We start from the raw sequence: 26,787 nt of genomic DNA, 5'->3' as shown, positions 1-26,787 counted from the left end.
AGCGGGAAAAGAATCCGTGTTTTAAGTCGTTCAGTTTTAACTCTTGCCATCATCCTCTTCTTTTTCCCACCTCTCCTTTGCCTGCTGTACCTCTGCTCACCCCACCAGGGGGTTTATACTCAGGTTCCAGAATCTGCAGTGTTTCTCTGTGGTTGTCTTCAGTTTCTCGCTTTCCTAGCTCCCTTGGGAATCAGTTGTAGTAGCAAATTAACAAATAGCTCTGAAGTGCCTCAAGCTTGAAGGCATTTCCTTTTGCTCACCTAAGCAGGTTCCTGGAGCCATTGCAAATACCTTCTCCCCTACTGTAAATCCTTCTTCATCGTTGTGAGAGATTCAGTTGGGGTCAGTGAACACTCAAGCTGAAGATCTTGGCCGAGGCTCCTTGATGTTCCGGCTGCGCTTGGTGTTGTCATATTGATTAAGCTCCTGGGACCACTGCCAGCAGCCTCTAGGATTAAATCAATAGAGTTTGCAAAAGTAAAAGCTTCTTTTGGAGGCACAGAATATGTTGGTTTATTTTTTAATGATAAAGCTTCAAGTAGAATCTTCACAGATGGCAGGGCCAGCAAAGGAAAAGTCCAGACAGACCCAAATATTTGGGGGAAGTGAAAGGGATCGAGTGAGGAACACTTCATTTAGGGGCTTTGGGATTTCTAGAAAATCTGTTTAACTTGGGTTGCTAATGCAACATCTGTGAGTTAGAAGAGAAGGTGGAAGATGAAGAAAGTACTGCTGCTGAGCTACTGTAAAGAGAAATGAGTAGATATTAATTTTTTTGCTCATTCAACAGACACTTAGTGGGGTCCTGCTGTGTGCCCAGCACTGGGGTGCATGATGGGGATGTAAGGGTGGGCAAGGTATATATGGTTCCTGTCCTCATGGAACTTGTGATAGGAAAGGAAGACCTTAAGTAGAAACCAAGCAGATACAGACATAATTACTAATTGTGATAAGTTTTAGGAAGAAAACCAGTAGGGTTCTGTATTAGTGTTGGAGGGCTGCTGTAACAATTTTCCACAAGCTGGATGGCTTCAAACAACAGAAACTTCTCTCCTCCCAGTCTGAAGGCCAGAAGTCCAAAATCAAGGCATCAGCAAAGCTGAGCTCCCTCTGACAGCTCTAGGGGAAAATCCCAGCTTCTGGTGGTTGTCATCATTCCTGGGCTTGTGGCTGCATCACTCCAATCTCTGCCTCCATCTTCACGCCACCATCTCCTTTGTGTCTGTGCCTTCTCTTCTGTCTCTTATAAGGACCCTTGTCATTGGATTTAGGGCCGATGAGGTAATCCAGGATGACTCCATCTCAAGATTCCTTACTTAATTACATCTGCAAAGACCCCTTTTCCAAATAATGTCACAGCCACAGGTCCTGGGGGTTAGAACATAGGCATAGCTTTTTGAAGGGTGGTACTATTCAACCTACTGCAAGTCTTTTGGGTGGAGGATAATTAGGACAGACGTGCCATTAAAGCAAAGACCTGAAGGTTGGGAAACACAAGAGCAGAGTGTGAGCAGAATGAGAGAAAGGGGAAGAGAATCCCTGGCAGAGGGAAAAACATGTGGAAAGGCCCTGGGGCTAAGAACAGGTTTGTCATCTTCAAAGACAGCCAGTGTAGCTAGAGCCTAATAAGCAAAGGGATAACAGGTGGAAAGAGACCCAGAGGTTGGCAGGGATGGGTCACATGACACCTTCTAGGCAAAGCTCTGGTGGTGAACTTAATTCTCCGTGCAAAAGGAAGCCCCAGAGGGCCAGCCCATGGCTCACTCGGGAGAGTGTGGTGCTGATAACACTAAGGCCGCGGGTTCGGATCCTATATAGGGATGGCTGGTTAGCTCACTGGCTGAGCGTGGTGCTGACGACAAAAGGAAGCCCCAGAGAAGTTTTAGTGGGATGGGACACAGTTGCTTTACTTAAAAAAAATTTTTAACTGAGGTGAAATGTGTGCCACATAAAATTAACCATTTTAAAGTGAACAATTCAGTGGCATTCAGTGCATTCACAATGCAGTACAACCACCACCTCCATCTAGTTCCAGAACACTTTTACCACCCCCAAAATAAAGCCCTGTGTCCCTTGAGCAGATACTCCCTATTCTCCCTCCACCCTGCCTCTGGTAGCTACTCATTTTTCTTTCTCTATGGATATTTCATATAAACGTAATCATGCAATATGTGACCTTTTGTGTTTGGCTTCTTTATGGAGAATGAATCAGGGGTCAACAAGACAGGCAGTAGACCACACTGGAGTCTATTGAGATTGTAGATATTTCAGGTGGTTTGACCTTAGGTGGCACAGAGGAGACAATACTGAGCAGGAGGATTCAAAGCCTGGTTTTGGAAGTAGAATTGGTGGGACGTGGTGGGACGTCACCGGTAGGGTAATGGAGATGGAAGATTCAAGAAGGTCTCTTAGGGTAACCTTACCTGGGCCACCAGACAGCCGTGTTACAATTCACTAAGAAGGAATCTATGGAAAGGGAGATGGTTTTAAGGAAAGAATTAAAGGGTTTGGACTTTGGACACTGTAGTGGGTTGAATAGTGTTCTATAAAAATTCCAGTTCACCTGGAACCTTAGACTATGACTTTATTTGGAAAGAGAGTCTTTGCAGATGTAATTGAATCAAAGATCAAGATGAGGTCATCCTGGATTAGAGTGGACTTAATATTCTATGACAAGTGTCTTTGTATAAGAACAAAAATGGAAAGGGCTCAGAGAAGTCTGTGTGGAAACAGAGCTAGAGAATGTAGTGAGGCAGCCATAAGCCCAGGAACATCTGGAGCCATCAGCAAGCTGGAAGAGGCAAGAAAGGATCCTCCCACAGAGCCCCTGAAGGGAGCTCAGTCCTGCTGTCACCTTAATTCCAAACTTCTGGCCTCCAGAACTGTGAGAGAACAAATTTCTGTTGTTTTAAGCTAACCGGTTTGTGGTAATTTGTTACAGCAGCCCTAGGAAACTAATGCAGACACTCCTGTGAAGTTCGAGATGCCTCTAAGAGGGACACAGCTGTCACCAGGACCACACTCTGTAGCAGGGAGAGAATTGGATGAAGAAATTCCCCAGCTCCTTGTCCTTTCCTCTAGCCTCCTGCTGGTGCCTCCCATTGGCCAAACCCACCCAGAAGGCAAGGGCTGAGGGGTCCTGGGTGATGCAGCTCACAGAAATCATCCTTGCCTCTCCCAGGACCCTGAGCAGGGCATGAGTGGATATGTGGGGAGAGGAGGGCAACAGGGAACGCATCAGAATGCATGCGACCTCTAAGAAGAGGGTATAGATAGAGAATGGAAGAATAATTGAGGATTGAGCCCCAGGGAAGACCAACATTTAGAGACCGGGTAGAAAAGAAAAACTGAGAAGGGGAGACTGAGAAATAAGAGACCAGAAGGATAGGAGGAAAACTAAAAAAACATAAAGGAGGGTGTGGTCTTCTGAGTGAGATTTGCGGTGATCCTCATTGGAAGAGTTTTGGTTGAGGGATGGGGTTGGAAGCTTGGAGAAGGTCAAAGAAGAATGTGAAGTGAGGAACGAGAGACAACACATGAAGTCACCTCCTTTTTTATGAAGGGAACTGGAGAAATCGGTTGATGCCTTGAGGGAGATTTGGGGTCAAGGGTGAGGCTTTTAATGCTGGGAGACTATTTATTTTTCTAAACTGAGTCTTTCCCACAGTGTGCCAATATGTGCTGGTGTCTTCTCCCTGCTAGGGTGGTGGAATTCTCAAATGCCCATATGGGGTTTAGGATCATGAATTTAATGTCATTGCCCCAGACAGTTGATCTCCTTCAGGAATGTGCCAGTCCACCACAGCCATGGGGAAGGCAACTGGCTGAGTTCCTGCAGGGATGGACTTTTTTCAGAAGGGAAAGAGAGGCAAGGAGGTGATAGATAATCAGCCTGGGTGCAGTTGAAAAGGAAGGGGATGAAGGCAGGAGAGGGTGCCGAGCAATGGCTGGGTCTATGGGATGCAGACTCAGTGCGGTGGACATTGGTTTGCATTTAAGAGAGTTAGTGAGCGGGAAGGAGTGGAGAGGTGGTTACAGAGAAGGATGCTGGAAAAGGATATTTTGGAGGTGGCTGGTGATGCTTCTGGGCTGGAGTGGCTTGGAGGAGACATTGGTCATTGATGAGGCGGGGACATTCTCCAATGATAGAGGAAGAAAGGGACCAGTAGGAACAATGGTCTCTGCATGTGGAAACTGAAGGTCATAGAAAGTTAGCAGGCTTTACCAGATTTTTGTTCTTTGCTTTTATTTTCCTGGGAGGCTCAGGATCTTGGCTGCTGGTGCTGCCTTTAACTTTAGACTTCCTGCTGAGCCCAGTGGCACTGGGAGGGACCTCCGTGCTTTGCTTGGGGGCCTTTTCTTGGCTGCACCTGCTTTACAGGAGGTCCGCTGCACCTCACCTGGCTTCTTGGGTACCTTTTTCACCTACTCGGGCTTGGGAAGGTCCTTCTTTGCTTCTTGTGCTTTCTTGGGACCCTTCTCCTTGGCCTCATTGGGTTTCCTGATGTTCACCATGGTGGACCTCTTTCAGAGCTGGATTTTCTTTTTGATCTTGGGGACTACTTTGAAGCTGCCAGTGGCTCCCTTGGCCTTGGAGTTGATGGTCTTCAGGGAATTTCCAGGTTTGAGTTTAAGCCAAGAGGTAAAGGAAATGTATAGTGAAGATGCTGAGGAACTGGATGTTTTCACCGGCTGCTGAATGGGATGTCTATACAGCAAAAGAGGAGAAGGACTTTTCTTTGGTAGAGTCAACAACATAACAGGGAAGGTGGTTGTAAGTTGGATCAGGGACAGAGATCTGACACCACTCAGAGGTCCCCAGAGAACTCTATTGTCCTGAAAAAAAAAGAGAGAGAAACAAAGAGAAAGTCTTCAGTTCTCATTCAGAGGCTAACCCCAAATGTCCTCGTTCCTCACCCTCTTCCCGGACCCCAAGAGTCTTAACGTTGATGAACACCTCCTGCTTGAAATTTGTTTTGATTTTCTTCTTCCGTTTCTTTTTTCATCAGGGGAACTTCATTTTATCTTTGCGTATGTATGTGTTTTCCGTGAGTCATGTTAATTCTCCCATGTTTAAACTTTTTGGTCCAGGGCAAGTTATACATTTAAATTACATATTTAATTTCTGAAGAAACACACACACGTGCATGCACACACACTCACCTCACTTTTTTTTTTCTTTTTTTGGTGAATCTACTTTTTTAAAAAAAAATTTTATCAATATACAAAGTAGTTGATTTTCATGTCCCTTTATCAATTCTTCCTTTCCACCACTTTCCCCCCCATCCCCGCCCATCACCTCACTTTTTAAAAACTGTAAATTATAACCCTGTAAATCTCCGGGGGTGATTGACATGAGAATGTCAAATATGCATCCCCTCTGACCCAGCAATTCCACATCTTGGCATTTATCCTGCAGAAACATTCTCACAAGTACACAAGGATATATAGTCAGATTTATTCATTGCAGCTTTGCTTGTAATAGAGATAAACTGGAAATGTTTAGGGGGATATTAAATAAATAATGATGCATCCGTTCACCAGAATACAGTGCAACCTTTTAAAAGAGTGAGGTCTATTATACCGATATAGAATAATGTGCTCAGTGTGGTAAGGAGCACAGCCAATTGAAGAACATTATTATGATCCCACTTTTGTAAAGAGAAAATGTGATATGTTTGTTCTGATTCATTCAATAATATTTATTGAGCACCTCCTATGTGTCAGGTACTTAGCTAAGTGCTGGGGACACAGCTGAGAACAAACCAAGTAAATTCTTGCCTGAATGGGGCTGACATTCTAATGACAGGGACTGACATAAATCAGACAAATAAATAAAATATATAGTTTGTTTGATGTGATAAGTCTGCTAAAGCAATAACAACAAACAAGGAAGGAAGACGGAGATATTAGTGCAATTGAGATTTTAGATCTGGAAGCCAGGGAAGGCCTCACTGGGATGATAATGTTTTAGTAAAAGCTGAAAAAGGCAAAAGAATGATCCCTGCTTATACCTGGGAGAAGACTAACTCAGGAAAGAGAAGCAACCAGTGCAAAGAACGTGTGTAGGGAAAAATCTGAAAGATAAACACCAGACTGCTAGCAGAGGTTATCTCTGGGAGATGGGTTGGGGTGAGGACTTTTCTCTTTCTGAATGACACAGTATGAATTTAAGAAACTAAAATAAAACAGAACACATATTCTTATTGTAATTGAAACCACTTTTAAAATTTTTTAATTGATATATATTGATTGTACATATTTATGGGGTTGTATTTCAATATATGTATACAATGTGTGATGGTCAAATCAGGATAATTAGCATATTCATCATAGCAAAACTTTGTCATTTCTTTGTGATGAGACCACTGGAGCTCCTCTCTTCTAGCTATTTGTGAATTATTGTTAATTATAGATGCCTAGCACTACTGTGCATCACTAGGACCTATTTTTCCTCTCTAGCTGTAATTTTGTATCTGTTAACCAACCTCTTCCTAAAACACAAAGAAAAGGGTTCTTGAGAGCTGTCCGATGGTGTTTGTATGGCTCAGGACACAGAGGAAAAAGTCAGCTGGAAAAGTCGGTGAGGAAAGGCCCATGATGGGAACCCAGAGAAGAGAGTCAAGGGGAAAGAAAAAGACCAAAACCAATAGGGGATTTTATAAAAAAATTAGGTGAGATTCACCTAACATAAAATTAACCATTTAAAGTGAACAATTCAGTGGCATTTGGTACATTTGCACTTTTATGCAACCACCACCTCTCTTTAGTTCTAAAATATTTTCATCGCCCCAAAAAGAACCCTCATACCCATTAAGCAGTTGCTCCCTATTTCCTCCGCACCCCGCATCCGCTTGCCCTTGACAACCACCAATCTACATTTTGTCTCTTTGGATTTGCCTATTGTAGATAGTGAAAATTTGAAATAGCCCAAAAGTCCACCCATGGATGAAAAGAGAAGCAAACTGTGGTATATCATACACTGAGTCAGCCATAAAAAGGCATAAAAGTACTCGTTCATGCTACAAATGTGGATGAACCTCAAAAACATGATGCTGAGTCAAAGAAGCCAGACGCAAAAGGTCACATACTGTACAATTCCGTTTATATGGAATTAGCCAACAGAGATATTTGAAGCATTTATTTTGAATCTGATATCCAGGGAGTGGACCACACACATGCACATTTTCTTGGAAACATTTCAGGTTTGAGAGGAGCCTTAGTCAGCTATGATGAGAGTAGGTATCGATGCCCACTCCATCCCCTGAAACAAAGGAACCAAGACTTCGAGGGGTAAAAAAGAAATAGGAAAAGTTAATCAGACTAGTAGCAGCAATTATAATAAAAATAATGAAATAAACATTTATTGCATGATTACAGTGAGATAAATCCCATCTCATGCTTTCATAAGCATGTCACATATTCTGATCATCACAGGAACCAGAGTAAACACAAAGCACTCACATTTATTGAGTACCTACTATATGCAGGGTCCATTCCAAGTGTATTGTGTGTGTTAATGCACTCCATTCTCGAACAGCCCTATGAGGAATGTGCTATTTTTTGCATTTTATATATGCGGAAACTCAGGCCTAGAGAAAGAAACTTTCTTGCCCAAGGTCAAAGCCATGTCTGACTCCCAAACCCCTTTTGACTCCTTTGCTCTCTACCTCTCATGCAGATATTTCCACTTTTCTGAACATAATTTAGCTGCCCTGGGTAGACTTTTCATTTCAGAACCGTGTTGAAAGTCCTTGGATCATATTAAAAAACAAACAACACATCAAATTTATTTGGTGCTGGGTTTTTAATTTTCTCTTTAGTTGATTTTCCTGATGACATAATGAATCTCCTCCACCACCTCTACCTGTGTGTGAATGTAGATCTTTACAAATGCCTCGGAGAATGTTAATACTTTTTGCTGGATGTGCTTGCCCTGCCCCCAGATTTGCCATCTTTGGGCAGATGTGAAATTAAACGTGCATCTCTTGCCGCTGGCCGTGGTGCTGAAAACATCCTGGTCAGCACCAGAGATGCTCTTCTTAGCTCACCATCACTATGCTAAGAGTCTTGGGCTGATCAGCTGGTGGGGAGCCCTTTCCTAGGCTTGATGGTAATTGGTACTTTGTGCTGGAGAGAGTTTGAATCCCGTGTCTGAGAACTGGAGGCTCTTTGTATTGTTGGAAGTTGAAATAGTCATTAATGTGACCCACTTGGGATGGGCTTAGAGGATGTGAACTAGCACAGCATCATTGATCATTATTAAATTAAATTGTGGCAGTTGGTTGGGACTTGGGTGAGGTGTAATCCATTTAGTCTAGTCCATATGGTTAAGGTGCATCCTCACTCTAATTTTTAAATAAGGACAAAAACCATCTACATTCTAACAAGAAGAAACTACTGAGTGTTTTGTTAGGGACCACCAGCTTAAAAGCATGGGCTATGGAGTTGGGCAGATCTGGGTGTGAGCCTCAGCTCTGCCAGTGCCTCCTGTATACTTGAAGTGATTTGTTTCATTTCTCTGAGCCTTAATTTCCTTATCTGGAAAACGGGGCTTACAGTAGAACCCACCTTGTAGAATTGTTGCAAGAATTAACTGGAACAAAGTGCTTACCCATGGTGTCTGCCCAACGAAGCACTCAATAAACAGCAGCTGTAATTATGGTTGTTGTGCTTGTAAATGGCCCCATAATAGTCTGTGATATTACCGAGTTGAATTGTGGCATTTGTTTAGTGGAGCAAGGAATATGTCTTAAACCCATACATCCAGGGCCCTGGTATCCCCACTCTTTTCCTGGTAACTGTGATGAATGTGGGCATGGAACTAACGTGAAAATAAGGTCTGTTTGGCTTCTCCCGACAAGCTCACCTGCTGGTTGACTCATTTAAGTATCTGTTTTCTCAGAACACACCAGAGGCAGCCCCCATAGTAGAGACAAGATCGTGATGAGTTAACAAACCCAATGTTGTTTTCCCACCAACCACAGGAGGCTGGTGATGAGATGGGTGTGGAGGGTACCACAAAGAGAAGGCTGGATTGCTTGGACGCTGCAAGGTCTTGCTAAGGAGTGGGAACCAACAGCCATACCCACTTGGAGAACTGATTTTCCTTTATGTTCTGGATCCCAAAAGCAAGGTCCTGTTAGCAGACATAACTCTTCTTCCCCATGAAGAATCACTTGGTCATTTCCATTGTCACATGCAACCCCTCCTTCTCTGGGGCCTCTGCAAGTCTTGAACAATCTAATTGTGGGGGAGCTTTGTGTATCTGCACTTGCCTGCAGGGCTGTCTCCTGTCCTAACTTCTGAGAGCCATTTCAGGAGCCAGCTTTTCCTCCCATCAGGGATGCTTCTCTCGTTTCAATCCCTCCCTCCCACCCTCCCTGCTCTGGCCTCCTCGGCTAGCTGATTATTCTGGATCCCGCTGACACAGGTGCTTTCTCTCTGAACCAATCAGGAAGCAGAAAGACTCAGTTCAGCTAACAGAGGCATTGCTCACCACAGCTGTGAGTTAGAACCCAGACTTTCTAAATCGGGAGGATCAGGCATGATTCGAGATTGGGCTGAGAGAGCCTCGGCTCTTCCAGCCTGGACTACCCAGTGCAACCTTTGACTTCTGCCTGGGGAGAGGCATCTCCTCCCATGCCAAGAACTCAGCACCCCACCCCTCGTCTGGGAACCAACCACACCATTGCATATTTCAAAGGGCTGATTGTGTCTTTAACATGCCCATGGAGACTTGGCCTGAGATAAAGCTGGGGGAGAGTTGTAGGGGGCCCACCCACCTTTCCTTCCTTCCCTCCCTCCACGGGTGTTTGTTGAGCACCTCCCATATAATGGATGCTCTTTAAGGTGCGGAGGACAAAGCAATAAACAAAGTAGACAAAAATCCCTGTTTGCATAGAGCTTACAGTCTTGTGGTGGACACAGCAAGCATGATAAAGAAGGAAAAGGTAGCAGATGTTTGACTGGGGACAAGGGCCAAAGGAGAGAAAAATAAGCAGAGAAAGGGCATTGAAAGATGTGATCTTTGACTAAAGATCTAAAAGAAGTGAGGGAGGGAATCATGTGGGTGTCTGGGGAGAGAACAGCAGGTACAAAGGCCCTGGGACAGGAATGTGCTTGGTGTACTTGGGGAATATGGAGGAGACCAGTGTGGCTGGAGCTGAGTGACAGAGGGGGAGAGTAGAGCACGTGAGGGCAGGGAGGTGATGGGGCCAAGTTGAGCAGGGCCACGCTGGCTGCTCGGAGGACTTTGGCTTTTCTTCTGGATGAGATGGGATCCGCAGGAAGGTTTCAAATACTTCCACGTGCATTAAGCTGGAATTTTCTTTTTTGCATATTGTCCCATTCCAACATTGCTCTTGCTTCATCAAGATTTGGGGTTTCTTCTCAGCCCCCTTGAATGAGTGGGGGCAGAAGACTGGCTTCCAGGACTCTTGAATTCTCCTCCTGGGATCAGAATGTAGAGGAGAACGAGGAACCCTCACCTCTTTGTAGAGGGCTCAAAACCACATTTACCTGAGCTCCTCCTACCACTGAAATAGATCTAAAGCAGTGCTTCCTAAGCTTCCCTGTGCACCCAGATCTTGGAGATCTTTTTAAAATGCAGATTCTGACTCAGCAGATGGATGCAGGGCCCGAGATGTTTTCCTCACAGGTGCTGCTGAGGCTGCTGATCCTCAGACCACACTGTGCGTAGCAAGGGTCTAAGGTCATTGTTGCAAATTCCCATTTGGGGAGCGTCTGTGGGCATTTGCAGGGTTTGTGGGTGAGTCGAGGGAGGATGGCTTTTGATAGACAATGTGGCCATGTTTGGCAAGAAATAAGAAAAAATAATAAGGCGGAGTCTCTTTCCCTTTGCACATGTGCTAAGGCTTCATTGCTGTACTCAGAGTGCTGGGTCTGGAATCCAAGTGACACTGGGCAGTTGAAACCCTGATAATGCAGCCCATAAAAGTGCTGCATGGCGCCGGCCCTCTGGGACTCTTCCTGGAACCTTCAGCGAGGAGCTGATGCAAAGGAAGTCTCATCCCAACCGTTTAGGGGCAAGAGGCCAGGGGACTGGAGGAGTGAGATGGCAGCCTGATGCAGAAGTGAGCAAGTAGACCGAGTTGGCAGGGAGGGAGAGTGAAGTCAGATTCAAAGCATGGCGAGGGGAGGCCAGGAAAGGGCTTGGCATTGCTTCTCTGTGTACAAATATTGTCTTTTATTTTCTGGGCTGCAGGGTGAGGCAGAGTGGAGTATTTGTGCAACACAGCTCAGCTTTGTTCTCTGGGCTCCTAATGATTGTCAGCTTGGGGGCAGGAAGCCAATCAGAGGCGGGCTGGCTTTTGTTGGCTCCCCAAATTGCCCTGAGTCTCGGATTTGCTTTTCAGACTGTGCACAGAGCGCAGCTTCAGCTGCTTTCAGCTGGAGGCAAAGGCTGAAGCTAGTGACAAAAAAGGCCTGGTTTTCCTGGCTTATCAAGATTTTTAGTCCCAAGGTTTTTGTTTTAGACTCTGTTTTCCCACCTGGCAAGCGGGTGTATGATTCGACTCCCCCTCCAGCCTGGAAAGGAGGGTTTTATGGAGTTTCCAAAATAAGAAGCCTAACTCAAGGATGGAAGAGGAGACTGAAGTCCATTAGGTTTTTTAAAGAAGAAAGCTAGGAGAAGGGGAGTGGTTTGACATGGCCAAGTTCAACAAGAGAACACTGTTTGATCCCACTACAGCACAATGGATTTTGGTGTCCCCAGGGGACACTCGGCAATGTCTGGAAACCACTTGGTTGTTATAACTAGAGAGGAGGGCTTGCTACTGACATCAAGAGGGTGGAGGCCAGGGATGCTGCTTATCCTCCTGCAGTGCCCTGGATAGCCCCCACCACAGAGAATGATCGAGCCCCAAATGTCAGTAGTGCTGAGGTTGGAAACCCAACTTCAGAGTCAGCAATACCCTATGGCTTTCTCCTTCCAGTATTCACTTCTCCACACCTAAACCTCTTTCTCAGAGATATCCAGCTCAGTTTACCGTGGCTGTTAGAGTGGGGGAGCTTCTGGGTCTGACGGAGGGACAAGGGACATTCTCAGTCACTGGCTGATCAGCAGATCAGGTGTTGATATGAAATGAACAAGGTAGACCCTCCCCAAGTGCAGTCCTGTAGTGGGGCCTATAGAGGCCTGGTCAGCCCAGAGTGAATGTCCCAGAATGCAGGGAGGAGTTTGCTTGTGCCCAGAGAGAGAGCAAGTGGGAATGCAGCATCTAGAGACAGCCCAAAGGACGGCCCCTCCCCTCCCTCAGTTCTTGAAAGATCAGCTGCTCCAAAGCCTGCCCTGGCCACCATATTTTTTTATCAAGATAAAATTTACATAACACAACCATTTTAAAGTGACTCAGTGACATTTAGTACATGCACAATGTTGTGCAACTGTCATCTCTATATAGTTCTAGAACATTAAGCAGTTACTTCCATTTTTCAGCCCCCCAGCAACCACTAAGCTGTTTTTTGTCTCTATGAATTTACCTATTCCAGACGTTTCATGTCAATAGAATTATGCACTGCGTGGTCTTTTGTGTCTGGCTTCTTTTACTCAGAATAATGTTTTCAAGGTTCATCCATGTTGTGGTATGTATCATCAGTACTTCTTTTTTTTTTTTTTTTTTTTTTTGACTGGTAAGGGGATCACAACCCTTGGCTTGGTGTTGTCTGCACTGCGCTCAGCCAGTGAGTGCACCGGCCATCCCTATATAGGATCCGAACCCACATCCTCAGTGCTATCAGCACCGCACCCTCCCGAGTGAGCCACAGGGCCGGCCCAGTACTTCATTTTTTATGGCTGAATAATATTCCGTTTTATGGATATACCACATTTGTTTATCCATTCATTCATTGATGAACATTTAGGTTGTTTCTACCTTTTGACTGTTGTGAATAGTGTTGCTATGAACATTTGTGTATGACTGCCTTCCAGTTCTTTTGGCTATATACCTCAGAGTAGAGTTACTATATCATATTGTAATTCTCTGTTTAACTTTTTGAGAAACCTTCAAACTGTATTCCACAGAGGCTATACCATTTTACGTTCCTACCAGAAATGTGTTAGGGTTCCCATTTCTCTACATCCTCGACAACAATACTGTTCTGTTTTTTTATTCTAGCTACCCTAGTAGTTATGAAGTGGTATCTCATTGTGGTTTTGATTTGTACTTCGCTGATGGCTAATGACATTGAGTATCTTTTCATGTGCTATTGGCCGTTATTATATCCTCTTAGGAGAAATGTCTGCCCAAGCCCTTTGCCCATTTTTTAATTGGGTTTGTGTTTTTGTTGTTGAGTTGTAAGTGTTCTTTAGGTATTCTGGATAATAGACCCTCATCACATACATGATTTGCAAATATTTTCTCCCATTCTGTTGGTTGTCTTTTCACTTTCTTGATAATGTCCTTTGATGCACAAAAGTTTTAAATTTTGACAAAGTCCCATGTTTCTATTTGTTTGTTGTTGCTCATGCTTTTATTGTCAAATCTGACCACCATGTTTTATTTTATTTTATTTTATTTTTATCTTATAGGTTTTGTTTATTTTATTTATTTATTTATTTATTTTTAACTTTTATTTTGTCGATATACATTGTGGTTGATTAGTGTTGCCCCTTACCAAAACCTCCCTCCCTCCTCCCTCTCCTCCCTCCCCCCCCCACCAATGTCCCCTCTGTTTGCTTGTCGGATCAACTTCAAGTAATTGTGGTTGTTATATCTTCTTCCCCCCCCCGTTTTTTTTTTTTTTTTGTGTGTGTGTGTGTGTGAATTTATATATTAATTTTTAGCTCCTACCAATAAGTGAGAACATGTGGTATTTCTCTTTCTGTGCCTGACTTGTTTCACTTAATATAATTCTCTCAAGGTCCATCCATGTTGTTGCAAACGGCAGTATTTCATTCGTTTTTATAGCTGAGTAGTATTCCATTGTGTAGATGTACCACATTTTCCGTATCCACTCATCCAGTGATGGACATTTGGGCTGGTTCCAACTCTTGGCTATTGTAAAGAGTGCTGCGATGAACATTGGGGAACAGGTATACCTTCGACTTGATGATTTCCATTCCTCTGGGTATATTCCCAGCAGTGGGATAGCTGGGTTGTATGGTAGATCTATCTGCAATTGTTTGAGGAACCTCCATACCATTTTCCATAGAGGCTGCACCATTTTGCAGTCCCACCAACAATGGATGAGAGTTCCTTTTTCTCCGCAACCTCACCAGCATTTATCATTCAGAGTCTTTTGGATTTTAGCCATCCTAACTGGGGTTAGATGGTATCTCAGTGTGGTTTTGATTTGCATTTCCTGGATGCTGAGTGATGTTGAGCATTTTTTCATATGTCTGTTGGCCATTTGGATATCTTCCTTAGAGAAGTGCCTACTTAGCTCTTTTGCCCATTTTTTAATTGGGTTGCTTGTTTGTTTCTTGTAAAGTTGTTTGAGTTCCTTGTATATTCTGGATATTAATCCTTTGTCAGATGTATATTTTGCAAATATTTTCTCCCACTCTGTTGGTTGTCTTTTAACTCTGTTAATTGTTTCTTTTGCTGTGCAGAAGCTTTTTAGTTTGATATAATCCCATTTGTTTATTTTTCCTTTGGTTGCCCGTGCTTTTGGGATCGTATTCATGAAGTCTGTGTCCAGTCCTATTTCCTGAAGTGTCTCTCCTATGTTTTCTTTAAGAAGTTTTATTGTTTCAGGGTGTATATTTAAATCCTTAATCCATTTTGAGTTGATTTTAGTATATGGCTGACCACCATGTTTTAAATTGCAGCCCCTGCCCAACCCCCTTCCCTTCTTTTTCTTTCTATAGCATTCACCATCTTACTATATAATATGGTATATATGAAGTACTATATGACATAGTATATAATGTAATATATGTGGTGTACTATGTAATGTAGTGCATATGTCATACTATGTCACGTAGTATATGTGATGTGCTGTGTAACATAGCATATGTGACATTCTATATAATGTAGTATATAATGCAGTGTATGTGATGTATGAGGGGTCTTCAAAAAGTTCATGGAAGGATTCACATTATCTTTATCTTTTAATTTAATTTTCTACAAACTTTGTGAAGTACCCTCATACTGTATAATGTAGTATATGTGACATACTATACAATGTAGTGTATGTAATGTGCTATATGATGTAGTATTTACAATGTACTGTATAACATCATATATATAACATTGTTATCTCATTTACTTGCTTCTGCTCCACAAGGGTGGAAATTTTTGTCTGTTTTACCCTCAGCCATCTCCCTAATGCCCAGAACAGTGCCTGGCACACAGTAGGCGCTGAATTAATATTTGTTCAATGAATGTCAGAGGTGACATAAAGGACAAATATCCACATTTTCCCTAGGAAGTCACCTACCCCAGCTTTGGGACCTGTAGGGATTCCCTCCAGACAGGAGAATCAAATGATTTCACCTACTGATGGGGTCAGGGAGATTTGAAGGGGGAACATATCAGAGGGTTCAGGATTGTTTCATCGCAGGCCAGGGGGCACGGGTATATCTCTAAACATCCTTCTCCTTTCCTTTAAGCGAGCTGGGAAGATTTTCCTTAATTCCCCATACTCCCTTTGAATACATGATTTTAGCCACCATCATAGCAAACTGCATAGTCCTCGCACTGGAGCAACATCTACCCGACGATGACAAGACCCCGATGTCCGAACGACTGGTGAGTGATGACGGTCCTTTGCTTTAGCGGCACATTAATTTGGGGGAGGGGAGCAGGGAGCAGAGTGGGATCTCAGTCCTGGAACCATGAGCCCTATCTTGGGAAGCAAAATTGTCATGATCCCCAAGAGAGACAGGTGCTCACATGGTCCATGAAAACATCCTTTTGGCAACAATGTATTGTATAATTTGAAACAGCTAGTAGAGAGGGTTTTGAGTGTTCCCAACACAAAGAAATGACAAACGTTTGAGGTGATGGATGTGCTTATTACCCAGATATGATGACTACACACTGCATATACGTGTACCCAAATATCACATTTTACCCCGTAAATACATACAATTATCATAGGTCAATTAGGAATAAATAAGTAACTCAGAGACAGAAGTAGATTAGAGGTTACCAGAAACTGGGGGAAAGAATAATAGTAAATTAATGGGAAGTTAATAGAGTTTTGCTTAGGATGGCAAAAGAGTTTTGAAAATAGAGGTAATGGCTATACAGCATTGTGAATGTAGCTAATTCCACAGAATTGTATGTTTAAAAATGGTTAAAGTGGCAAATTTTATGTTATCTACATTTTACCACAATAAAATCATTTAAAATATTTTTTTTAATTCTTGTGAAAAACGTTGACCATATACAAAAATGGAGATACCAGTACAGTGAGCCTCCCATGAACCCACCCACCAGATCCAACAATTGTCAGGATTTTGCTACATTCCTTTCCTCTGTCCTTTTTTATTTCTGTGGTTTGTCTTTCTTGGCAGAAGTATTTTAAGGCACATCCCAGACAACATGTCAATTCACCGCCACATACTTAAGGCTGCTTCGCTGAAAATACAGATTTTTTTACACTGCCACAGAGATGTTATCACACCCAGCACAATTAACAATTGGTTCTTCAGAATCATCTAAGACCCAGTTGGTTTTCAAATTTCCGTGATTGTCTCAGAAATGTCATTTTACAGTTGGTTTGTTCAAACCAAGATCCAAACATGGTCTGGATTTTGTTGGGTTCATCTAAAGCAATATTTTCCACATGCTGTTGACTTATTGGAGACATCAGTCTGGTTGCCCTAAGGAATGTCCCACATTCTGGTTTTTTTTTTTAAAGATGACCTGTAAGGGGATCTTAACCCTTGACTTCGTGTTGTCAGCACCACGCTCTCCCAAGTGAGCAAATCGGCCATCCCTATATAGGAATCTGAACCCGTGGCCTTGGTGTTATCAGCACCGCACTCTCCCAAGTGAGCCACGGGCCAGCCCGCACATTCTGGTTTTTGATTGGTTGCGTCTTTATGATGTCATTTAGCTTGCTTCTCCATCCCCTGGGTTTCTGATACATGGACATCAGCTCCAGAGGACATTCAAAATCCAGTTGCTCATTTGATGAAACCCTACAGGGCTATAAACGAGCACTAAGGTCCCTCCTGATCCCCCCGGTAACCTGCAACTGGGTTTCTTTCCAGTCATCTGGACAGAGAAGTGAGAGAGGCTTCTCTTTTCTATCACCTTTCCAGGGGATAGCTCAAGGGTGAGGAGAAGGCGATGTCCAAATCCACTTATTGCAAACCCACAAATTATTGGTGGTCTCAAGACTTTTTTATTTTAATAGCTATGTATTATAGTGTGTATTTTAATAAATATAACTAGCCTAGCAAACCTATGATTTCACCATATTTGGGGGTTTTGCTTAAGATGGAGCTGAGTAAAAAGCATTCATTGAATGAACAGCAAGCAAATAGTAGTACCAATGGCAAGCTGATATGGGGGAAAAAACCATAAAGGTAGTCATTGCAAATGACTGAAGCTGAGAAGGATTGCTATAACAGATGGGAAAATGTCCATGCAGGAGTTCTGATGGAGCAAATAGGATAGACAATCAGCTGGAAGCCAGAACCAGCAGGAGGTTCTGCAGAGGGACTGGAGGTGGGGGTCCTAGCTTTTTACCAGCCAGTGCAGAAATATTATTCTAATGCTTTGGCAACCTGAATGGCTGTACTGGTACATACCAGCTGAGAATCATCCACGGGGGTCAGATTTCAAAGTGAGGTTGGGGCACGGGGTCAAACCTCCAAGGTCTTGAATGCTATAAGTGACAAGTAAACACTCTAAACCAGTGCTTTCTGGTAGAACTTTCTGCAAGAAAGAAATGTTTTACACCTGTGCTGCCCAGTATGGTAGCCACTTGAACTGCAGCTAGTGTGACTATAGAACTGCATTTTTAATTTTATTTCACTTAAATTTAAAAAGCCACATGTGGCCAGTGGCTGCTGTGTTGGACAAACAGGTCCAAATGAACAATTCTGCTTGGCTGAGTGGTATGTGAGATTGGCCAAAAGGAAAGAAGAAGCTTCTCCAAGCTTCTGCTTCCCTTGCAAAAGCCTTCAGATGAGGGAACTCCAGCAAGATGCAGTGGGGGGGGGGAGCACTGGTGGGTTGGGAAGAAGTGAGAGAGAGGTGGGTGCAGATCTCCAGGTGGGCTGGTTCCCTGGTCATCCCACCCTTTGACCTTGCCTTTTCTCCCTTCCAGGATGACACAGAACCATACTTCATTGGAATTTTTTGTTTCGAGGCTGGAATTAAAATCATCGCCCTTGGGTTTGCCTTCCACAAAGGCTCTTACTTGAGGAATGGCTGGAATGTGATGGACTTTGTAGTGGTGCTAACAGGGTAAGTGACGTGTGCTGTGTTCTTTAGATTGACCTCACTGAGGGATTACTAGGCTTTGGAAATGTGATGATTGGTGTGGTCCAGGCTGGGCTCTGGAAAGCTGAGCCCCCATGTTCTCTTTAACTTGCATCTGCCTTCTTCACTCCCCACCCCCCACTTCCATATCTCAGCTGTATATTACAGCAGATGCTTTCTGTTCCAATTAAAATAATAGCTTATTATAGTTGGCTGCTTCCAAAGTGCTTTATGTGCATTCTCTCACTTAATCCTCACAACAGCCCAATAAATTAGGAAATATTAAAATTCCCGTTTGACCACTGTGGAATCTGAAACAACAGAGAATAACTTGCTTAAAAGATCACCCAGCTAGTAAGTAATGGAGCTAGAATTTGAATGGAAGATTATGTAAATCCAGAACTCAAGTTTTTAATTATTGTGCATGCATGGGTCTCTTGTTTTGCTTAGAGATATCTTCCCTTTATTTCCGGTTGGTGAATATTTGTTGAGAACATCTGGGTGCAAGGGGTTGTGATTATGACTATGGAGAAAGCCAGTCTAAATAAGGTGTAGTCACTGTCTTCAAGGAGTTTTCAGATCTGTACACAATGAGCCATATTTGAAATGTGTATACACTTTCCTCCAAGGACCCTGTATAAGATAACACTAACTGCTATAACAAAAGATCCAAAACTAGGAAATGACTTAAACACAACAGAAGTTTATTTCTCACTCACTGAAAATTCTAAAGAGTTGTTCCTAGTTGGCAGGGCTTCTCTCCTCCAAACAATGATTGAGGGACCCAAGTTCTTGCCATATTGTGGCTCCTCATTGTCAACCCACAGCTTACAAGAACTCCATGCTTGTCTCCATCAAACCATGGAAGAGAAATGGGCATGGAAGATGAGGCCAGAGGGGACCTGGCCCATACCCATCCTATTTTTATTCCACTGGCTAGAACTCAGTCACATGACTACACATCACTGCAAGGGGAGCCAGAGAATGTCAGGTTGTGCTTAGAAGGAAAAGGAAGTGGATTTGGTGAACAGGCAGCCAGTCTCTGTCAGGGACTCCAAAGACACAGTAGGGACACCACCATCTTATACCAATTGCTGCCTCCCCCTCTGCGCACCCTCTGCTCCCCTCTGAGCTGAGTATGGCTATTTTCTTCTAAGACTCCTCTCCATTGGAACACCTTCCTCTTAGTTCTCCTCTATGCAATCACAGTTCAACAGGCTTCATAGCTGTTCCAGATCCTGTCTCCCTTGGTGGATGTCATGGTCATAGCACCCATGCTGCATTGGCTAGGCTCTTGCAATTCAGATTTTGAACACATTTGCTGTTTCAGAGCAGCATTGCTTCTCACAAAAAGAGCTGTTGTATTGGGCTGTTGCTGTTAGAGGCATTCAGATGTGAGTGGCCTGTAGTGAGAGCTCTGGGCTAGCTCTTGTGGGCTTGGGTGTTCACTGAGGGACCCCTGTTGGCTGTGCCCACCATCCTGTGGCTTGGGACCTTGGCAGATTCCAGAGACATGTCATGGTATTGAGTAGTTTTCTCTTACCTTGCTAGGAAACTCGTCTGTGAAACAGTCTGGTGGCTAACTTTGTTATTAAAAAAATTATAATAAAAATATTCAGACATCCAAAAAGAAGTAGAGAATAGTATAGTAAACACCTGTGTATGCATTCATTCATTTGGTGAATATTAGTTGTATACCTACTATGTGTCAGGCCCTGTTCTAAGCTCTGAGACACAGCAGTAAACAAAACAATAAAATCCCTGCTCTTGTGGAGCTGATAGTCTAGTGGTAGAGACAGACAAAATGAATGAATGAATGAATGAAATATCTAATGTGTTATGTGGTGGTGAGGGCTACAGAAAAAAATTAAGCAGGGTAGGAATGGACTGTGTTATGGGCAGAGGGGCTGGATGCTGGGGAAGATTTCATTGGGAAGGTGACATCTGAATGAAGACCTAAGGAGGTGAGTTAATGAGCCATAAGCATAGCTGGGGGAGGAGACTGCCAGGCAGAGGGACAGCAAGTGCAAAGGCCCTGAGGCTGGATTGTGTCTGGCCTGTTGGTGAACAGTAAAGAGGCCAAGGTGGCTGGAGTGAGTGATGGGAAAAGCCGAGGGGAGGGAGGTAATGGAGCAACCTGCCATGAAAGTCTTTAATCCCTGTGTTCTCCCTCCATGGACCCCTTCCTTTCACTTCCCCATCCAAAAGCACTTTCCTGAGTTTTGTGTTTATCATTTATATTTATGTATTCACACTTTGACTACATAAGTGTAGAAGACATATCTGGTACTGTTTTGCAAGCTTAAAGTTTCTTTATAAATATCTTCTTCTACAGCCTGTCTTTTGCACTCAACATGAGATTAATCTGATTAACAAGAATAATTCTCACTTATCCATTTTCATTGCTGTATAGTATTCTGTGTACGAATATTCTACCATGTATTTATTCATTTGGATTGTTTTTCAGCTTTGGGGCTATTTTGAACCAAGCTGCCCCTTGTTTCTTGTGAGTGAGTTTCTCTAGGGCATATACCCAGGAGTGGAATTGCTGAGTTGTGTACTATTTGCATCCTCAGCTTCACTAGCTATTGCCAAATTACTCTCTGCAAAGTGGTTGCACCAATTTATGCTCCCCAGGGGCTGACTTTTGCTGGCAGGATCTGGGTTGACCTGGCTGGCAGGAAGGAGCCTTAGAAACCCCTGGTTGTTTTATAACGTGGTTCTTGAAACACTTAGAGAAGCTTCTATACTGTTTAGCAGGTAATGAGTCTAAATAAGTGATCATTAAGTTGAAGGGAAGCCATTCAATAGGTCAACCTGACACTTGGATGTTTGTATATACTCCCTGCTTACAACAAGGGGGTCTTTCTTCTAGTTTACTGGTAGCTGATGAGCTTCTAGAGGAGAAATTCTTTATCTGGGACAGATAGCTCCTAAAAGTGGGGATTAATGAACCAACTGAAATTGTATGCAATAATTGTGTTTATGTATATTTTTGTGGCCTATAGTTTTCATTAGATTCTCAGGGGATTTTGACCCTAAAACCATGAGGAGCTGCTATTCTATATTCTATTCCTTTCTTATCCCTTCTCCTTTTCTTTCTCATTTATTCTAAATTCCCTTCTCTTACTTTTCTCCTTCTTATTTCTCCAGTAATCAGTCACCCTTCCTTACTGCCTGGAGGTTCTATCTCCTGCAAACCAGGCACATAGCTCAAATTTCATTGCTTCAAATTCCAAGAGACTGTTTAGTCTCCTGTTGGGTTATAAGCTTGGAACAGAGAGGAGAAACTAAAAGTTCTGCAGACCTAGCCTTCTGCTCAATGTCAGTGATGAGGAAATGCTATGAACATTTCCTTCTGAGCTTTGGGGGGAGGGGACTAGAGTGTGTTATTTGATGTTGAGTCAGGGTTGATTTTAATGAGCACTTAATGACTTCTTACATTCCTAAGCAAACCACAGCATCAAAACATTATTGGTCATGGACTACCGAGGTTTTTGCCATTTTCTTGCATGAAGTTTGGTGGAAAAGATCTCACCTGTGGGTTTGTGCTTATTCTTTGTAGCTTAAAGCCTCAGAGAAATTTTAACTGTGTAGTATTATCAAACCCATTTAAAGCGTATTTCCATTGTATTTGGAGTTCTGATCATTAAACTGAAAATATGTAAGAGGAAGATTTCAGAAGCTTGGCTATATTTATTTTTTTATTTTTTAGTATTTAGCATATTCATTGTTACAAATCATACTTACTCTTTACGCTCCTTATCCAATCTCTCCCCTTTCCTCTCCCCCTCCCTCCCCTTCCCTCCCCTCCTCTAATAGCTGTAGATTTGTTCTCTCCATCTGATAGATTAACTGTTCCTCTGCTGGTTTGTTGGCTTGGCTGTATTTCTGAGATGACAGAGCTTTTACTGTAATGCTCAAATATATATAAACATCTAACAGATCAATTGACCCAACTGTGCACATTAAGAAAAGAGACTGTGAACATCAACGAAGTAGGGATAAAGACAACAGTTTTTTCTATTCATGGGCCTAGCACATGTAGGTGCTCAGTAAAATAAATGGTTGTTAAGGTGGAAAGTGATAACACTTCTGATAATGAGTGTTCTGGAAAATTGGCTAAGCTTTTTAAGGAGATGGGGACCATCCCATTGATAGATAGTTATAGTCCAGAAGTCAGTGGCAGACACCTTGAACATCAGATGAGGCACAGGACAGATGAGTTCTGGGTCCCTGACAACTCTGACTTTTTGTGACTCTGAAAATAAAGGTTCTTTTTTGGAAGGTCCTCTATACTGTCCCAGGCTTTGGGTAGTTTTGTTGAAGATCAGAGGCAAGGAAAAGACCCAAGTAATCAGGGACCAGCAGGGAAGGATATTGGTTTTGGTCTTGCAACGTCATGAAATTTTAGGTCTGAATGGACTGTCAGGTCCAACCTCTTTGTTTTACTCACAAGAGAGCTAAGACACAGAGGCTAAGTAATTTGCCCAAAGTCATGCTGAGATGATGCCACATCAGGGATCTTCCAGAATAGAAGTTGTCTTCATGTCAAGGGCCTGGAACCCCAGTTTGGGAGGCAATGGGAGTGGTAAAAATGATAAATGTCACCCCTCAGGTTCTGCCACCAGAGCCCAGACTTCTGTTCCTTCCTCCTGCCCCTGGATAAATAGCCTGTGGCCTCTTTCCAGAAATATAAATGGGGAGCCTCAGAAAGCAATCCCAATACCCCTCAAGCCCAGAGGGGTCAAATGACTTGACCAGAGTCACACAGCTCTCATGCTGTCTCTCCTTTTCGATTAATTGAACAAACACATGTAATCATTCCTCACCTTATCTTCCTTCCCTCACCTCCCATGCAGCTGCTCTAAGCTGCCTGCACATAAAAACAGCATTCCAAAAACAACAACAAAACACAACCAGCATTCTAACTCACGAGACCAGCTGACAGCTCCTATAAATGCCAGCTGCGTTTTATTTTAATGTCTCTCTGCAGTAATTTCTCCCCCAGTGGATCAGTCATCCTTGATACCAAAAGGATCCCCTGCTGTGGCACAAATGCTTTTTATCGTTCTCAACGAGAGATGTGTCACTGAGAGGGCATCAATCTTTTTGTTGTTCAGAGCATTTGGTTGTCATGATATTTGCTGAGCCATGTTTCATTCACCTCACTTCCTAGTAGCAGGAGCTAGTTTCTCCCATCTTCTAATATCACTAACAGTGACAGTGACAATAATGATAGTAGCCACCATTGTTGTCATTCTCACCATTTACTGAGCACTTGCTATGTATCAGGCACTACATTAACAGTTTTATGTACATTATCACATTTCAGCCTCAAAAGCTTTTTTACAGATAAATCTGAATCTCAGAGAGGTTATGCTACTTGCCAGGGGGTCCCACAGTCAATAAGGGGTGCATTAGGATCTCAATTACTCTGCTAGGGCACTGCCCTAAAACTAGGATAACACAGGGCTCAAGGTAAGTTCAGACAAAAGGGAATATTCAGCCCAGTATCCTTATGAACATAGTATCTGTTATTAACAACAGTGGCAGCAGTGATAAACTGGAACTTACGAAGTGCTTGCAACATGATATACTATATGCATGCATATGTGCTCAGTTACTCCTTACAACACTCTAAGTTGAGAACTGTCATTGTCTCCCATCTTACAGATGAGTAAACTGAGGCTCAAAGAGGTTAAGTAACTTACCTAAAGTCACCCACCTCATAAGTGGTGGATCCAGGATCTGAACTCAGGCAGACCTGGATACACATTTACTTTTTTGAGTCCTATGCTATTTTCCTAAAGTAAAGTATACTAGGGAAACAAATTTGAGAGTTTGAGTAGAGTTCTCTGGTATGGAAAGTCAGGGGGATCATTCTTTTTCTTCTCCCTTCTTGGGTTCCACAGGGGAAGAAAAATGAGCAAAAGAGTTTGCCAGAAATGGGAGATTGGTATAGCCCAGTGGTTAAGACCTGGGCTTTAGAGTCATAGGAAGCTTTGCCAGCTATGACATTGAGAATGTGAGCTGATTTCTCTGAACCTTAGTTTTCTTACCTGGAAAAGAGAGTTAATCACAGTGTCTACCTCCTAGGACCGTGGTGGGGGTTGGAGAATGCAGTGTAAGTGGCAGATACTGTGAACTGAGCCCTGGATCTATCTGAGTGCTTCACAAGTCAGAGTTGGTGAACTGAAGGGAAAAAATAAAATAAAACAAATTCTTTTGGGGACATGTGGTAGATGCTGCAGATTCCCCACCCTTTATTCATCCAGCTCACCTCTGAGTTTACCTGCAACTTCAGCAGGCAGTTCCCATGCAAGCTAACCTCTTGGAACCTCCAACACGCCCATATCACTTTGTCTCTGTTGGAGGCCCTTCTCGGCATTGGGGAGTTTGCTCAGCCCACGTGACAGAGCTTAACACCCCCAGGAGCATTCCTCAACCAGTGAGCTAGGGAATCAGTGTGTAAATACCCTAGCTTCCTCATTGCTCGGTGAGAAAACTTGGAGGCATGTTATACAGCATCCCAGAGACTCCAAAGCAGAACTGAATCCCAGTTGCCCACGATGAAATCCATTCATTCGTGAACCCTCTACCAATCCCTCTCTTCCTAGCTCTTCACCTATAATTCCTCAGATTACCCCCGAAATTAGCTACCTGCATCCAAGCCCTTGTCTCAGGGTCTGCTTTGGGAGCGAAAGTTGGATGCCTAGTGGATGAGGTTTCAGAACCCCGGACAGCGCTCAGCACATTTACTGTGCTAAAGTATCCTCTTCCCTCCCTCCGCCCCCCACTGGGGTGGGGAGGGACTGAATGAAGGCCAGATGGCCAGGTGACCTTGTTCTGTACTGAGCTTCTTGGTCATGTTCCCTGTGGGGCTGGAGAAGACCTTGCCATCCATCTCTCCGCAGGTTTGGGGGCTGATCGAGGTCTTGTCCTTTTGAATTGCTATGACAAATGCCAGCCTGCCTCCCCAGGGGCATCTGGCCACTGCCTCTACAGTTTGCAGGGCTCATAATTCCTCTCCTCACCAGGGCAGGGAGGCAGCTGCCTGGCGGGCAGAGGGAATCTCGGCGGAATGGGAAGCAAGTGGGTGCCTCGGGCTGAGGGAGAAGCTGCCAAGCTAGAGACTCTGCTTTGCTTTATGCAGGGAGATGGTGCAGGACTTGGAGATGCCATGCTGTGACACGTCGTGGAAGTTTGACAATGTCCCCTCTCTCTGGGAAGGACCTGGTCCTGACCCAGAGACAAAAGGCTCTCACCTTCCGTGGGCTTGTGCAGTAGAGTGCTAAAGCTGAGATTTGGGGGTGGGTGGGCCTAGGAATGTGAAAGCCCCTCTCTTCCTGACTTCTCTGGTTGTACTCAGCCCATGGGTGGTCTCATCCAATCCTGAGGCTTTAAACACCCCTCTGTACTGATGTATCCCAAACTTATGTCACCAGTCTGGACTTTTGTTGATGTCCTCACTTGGGGGTGGGGCGTTCTCAGGCATCTCCCACTCGAGATATCCAAAACCGAACCCTGAGCATCCCTCGAATACTGTCCCTTCCTCTCATTCTGTATCAGTGATGGCAGCTCTGTCCTTCCAGGAACTCAGGTCAAAAACCTTGTCATCCCCTCCCTCTGTCACCAACTCCACAGATAATTTTTCTGCAAATCCTATAGGCTATGTCTTTAACATGTGTATAGGATCTCACCATTTCTCCCACCTCCACTGCCACCGCCTGTCTAAACCATCATCATCTCCCATCTGGACTGTTGGGGCAGCCTCCACCTGGGTGTCTCTCCTTCTGCCCTTCTCCTCCCACAGCCTGTTATCAACACAAGCAACCAGAAGGATCCTTTTAACACATAAAGAAGATCAAATCACTTTCCAGCTCACATCCCTCCCATGATTCCTGCCTCACTCAGTGGAGAAGTGAAAGTTCCCACCATGGACCACAAGGACCTGCACAAGCTGCCCCATCACATCCCACCTTCGTTGCCCACCAAGCTCCTCGCTGTCCCTTGAATACTTGAGGCAAGTTTCCATCTCATCCTTTTGCACCTGTAGTCCCCGCTGTTTGGTGTGATTTTCTCCCCAAAATCTGCTTGATCCTTTTCCTCATCTTCAACACTTTACTCCACTGTTCCTTGCTCAGCCCCTTTTCCACAATTTCAACACTCTCCCTGCACTTTCTGTCCTCCTCCTCAATTTAGGGTTGTTTTTCCCCTTGCACTTACCACTTTCTGACAAACTAGATGTTTTACGTATTTATCTTATTTTTCACCTGTCACCTCCAGCAGAAGGTCAGAGAGCAGGGACTTGGTTTCTTCTTCTCACAGCTGTGTCCCTAGTACCTAGAATAGTGCCTGGCACACAGTAGGTGCTCAA

At 43.7% G+C, this 26,787-nt stretch overlaps 1 protein-coding gene across 3 annotated transcripts in view; it reads left to right on the top strand.

The window, feature by feature from the left end:
- The window catches only part of CACNA1A (calcium voltage-gated channel subunit alpha1 A), a 229,580-nt gene that overhangs the window by 27,660 nt on the left and 175,133 nt on the right, over positions 1-26,787 (top strand). For all 3 annotated transcript variants that reach the window (XM_063110743.1, XM_063110744.1, XM_063110742.1), the window contains exons 2-3: positions 15,611-15,716; positions 18,253-18,392. In XM_063110743.1, the coding sequence (XP_062966813.1) occupies positions 15,611-15,716; positions 18,253-18,392 (246 nt within the window). The remainder of the gene's footprint in view (positions 1-15,610; positions 15,717-18,252; positions 18,393-26,787) is intronic.

The sequence above is a fragment of the Cynocephalus volans genome, chromosome 10, assembly GCF_027409185.1.
Source record: "Cynocephalus volans isolate mCynVol1 chromosome 10, mCynVol1.pri, whole genome shotgun sequence".
In the NCBI taxonomy this organism is placed as follows: domain Eukaryota; kingdom Metazoa; phylum Chordata; class Mammalia; order Dermoptera; family Cynocephalidae; genus Cynocephalus; species Cynocephalus volans.
Note: the sequence above shows the minus strand (reverse complement) of the source record. Positions and strands in the feature narration are given on the sequence as shown.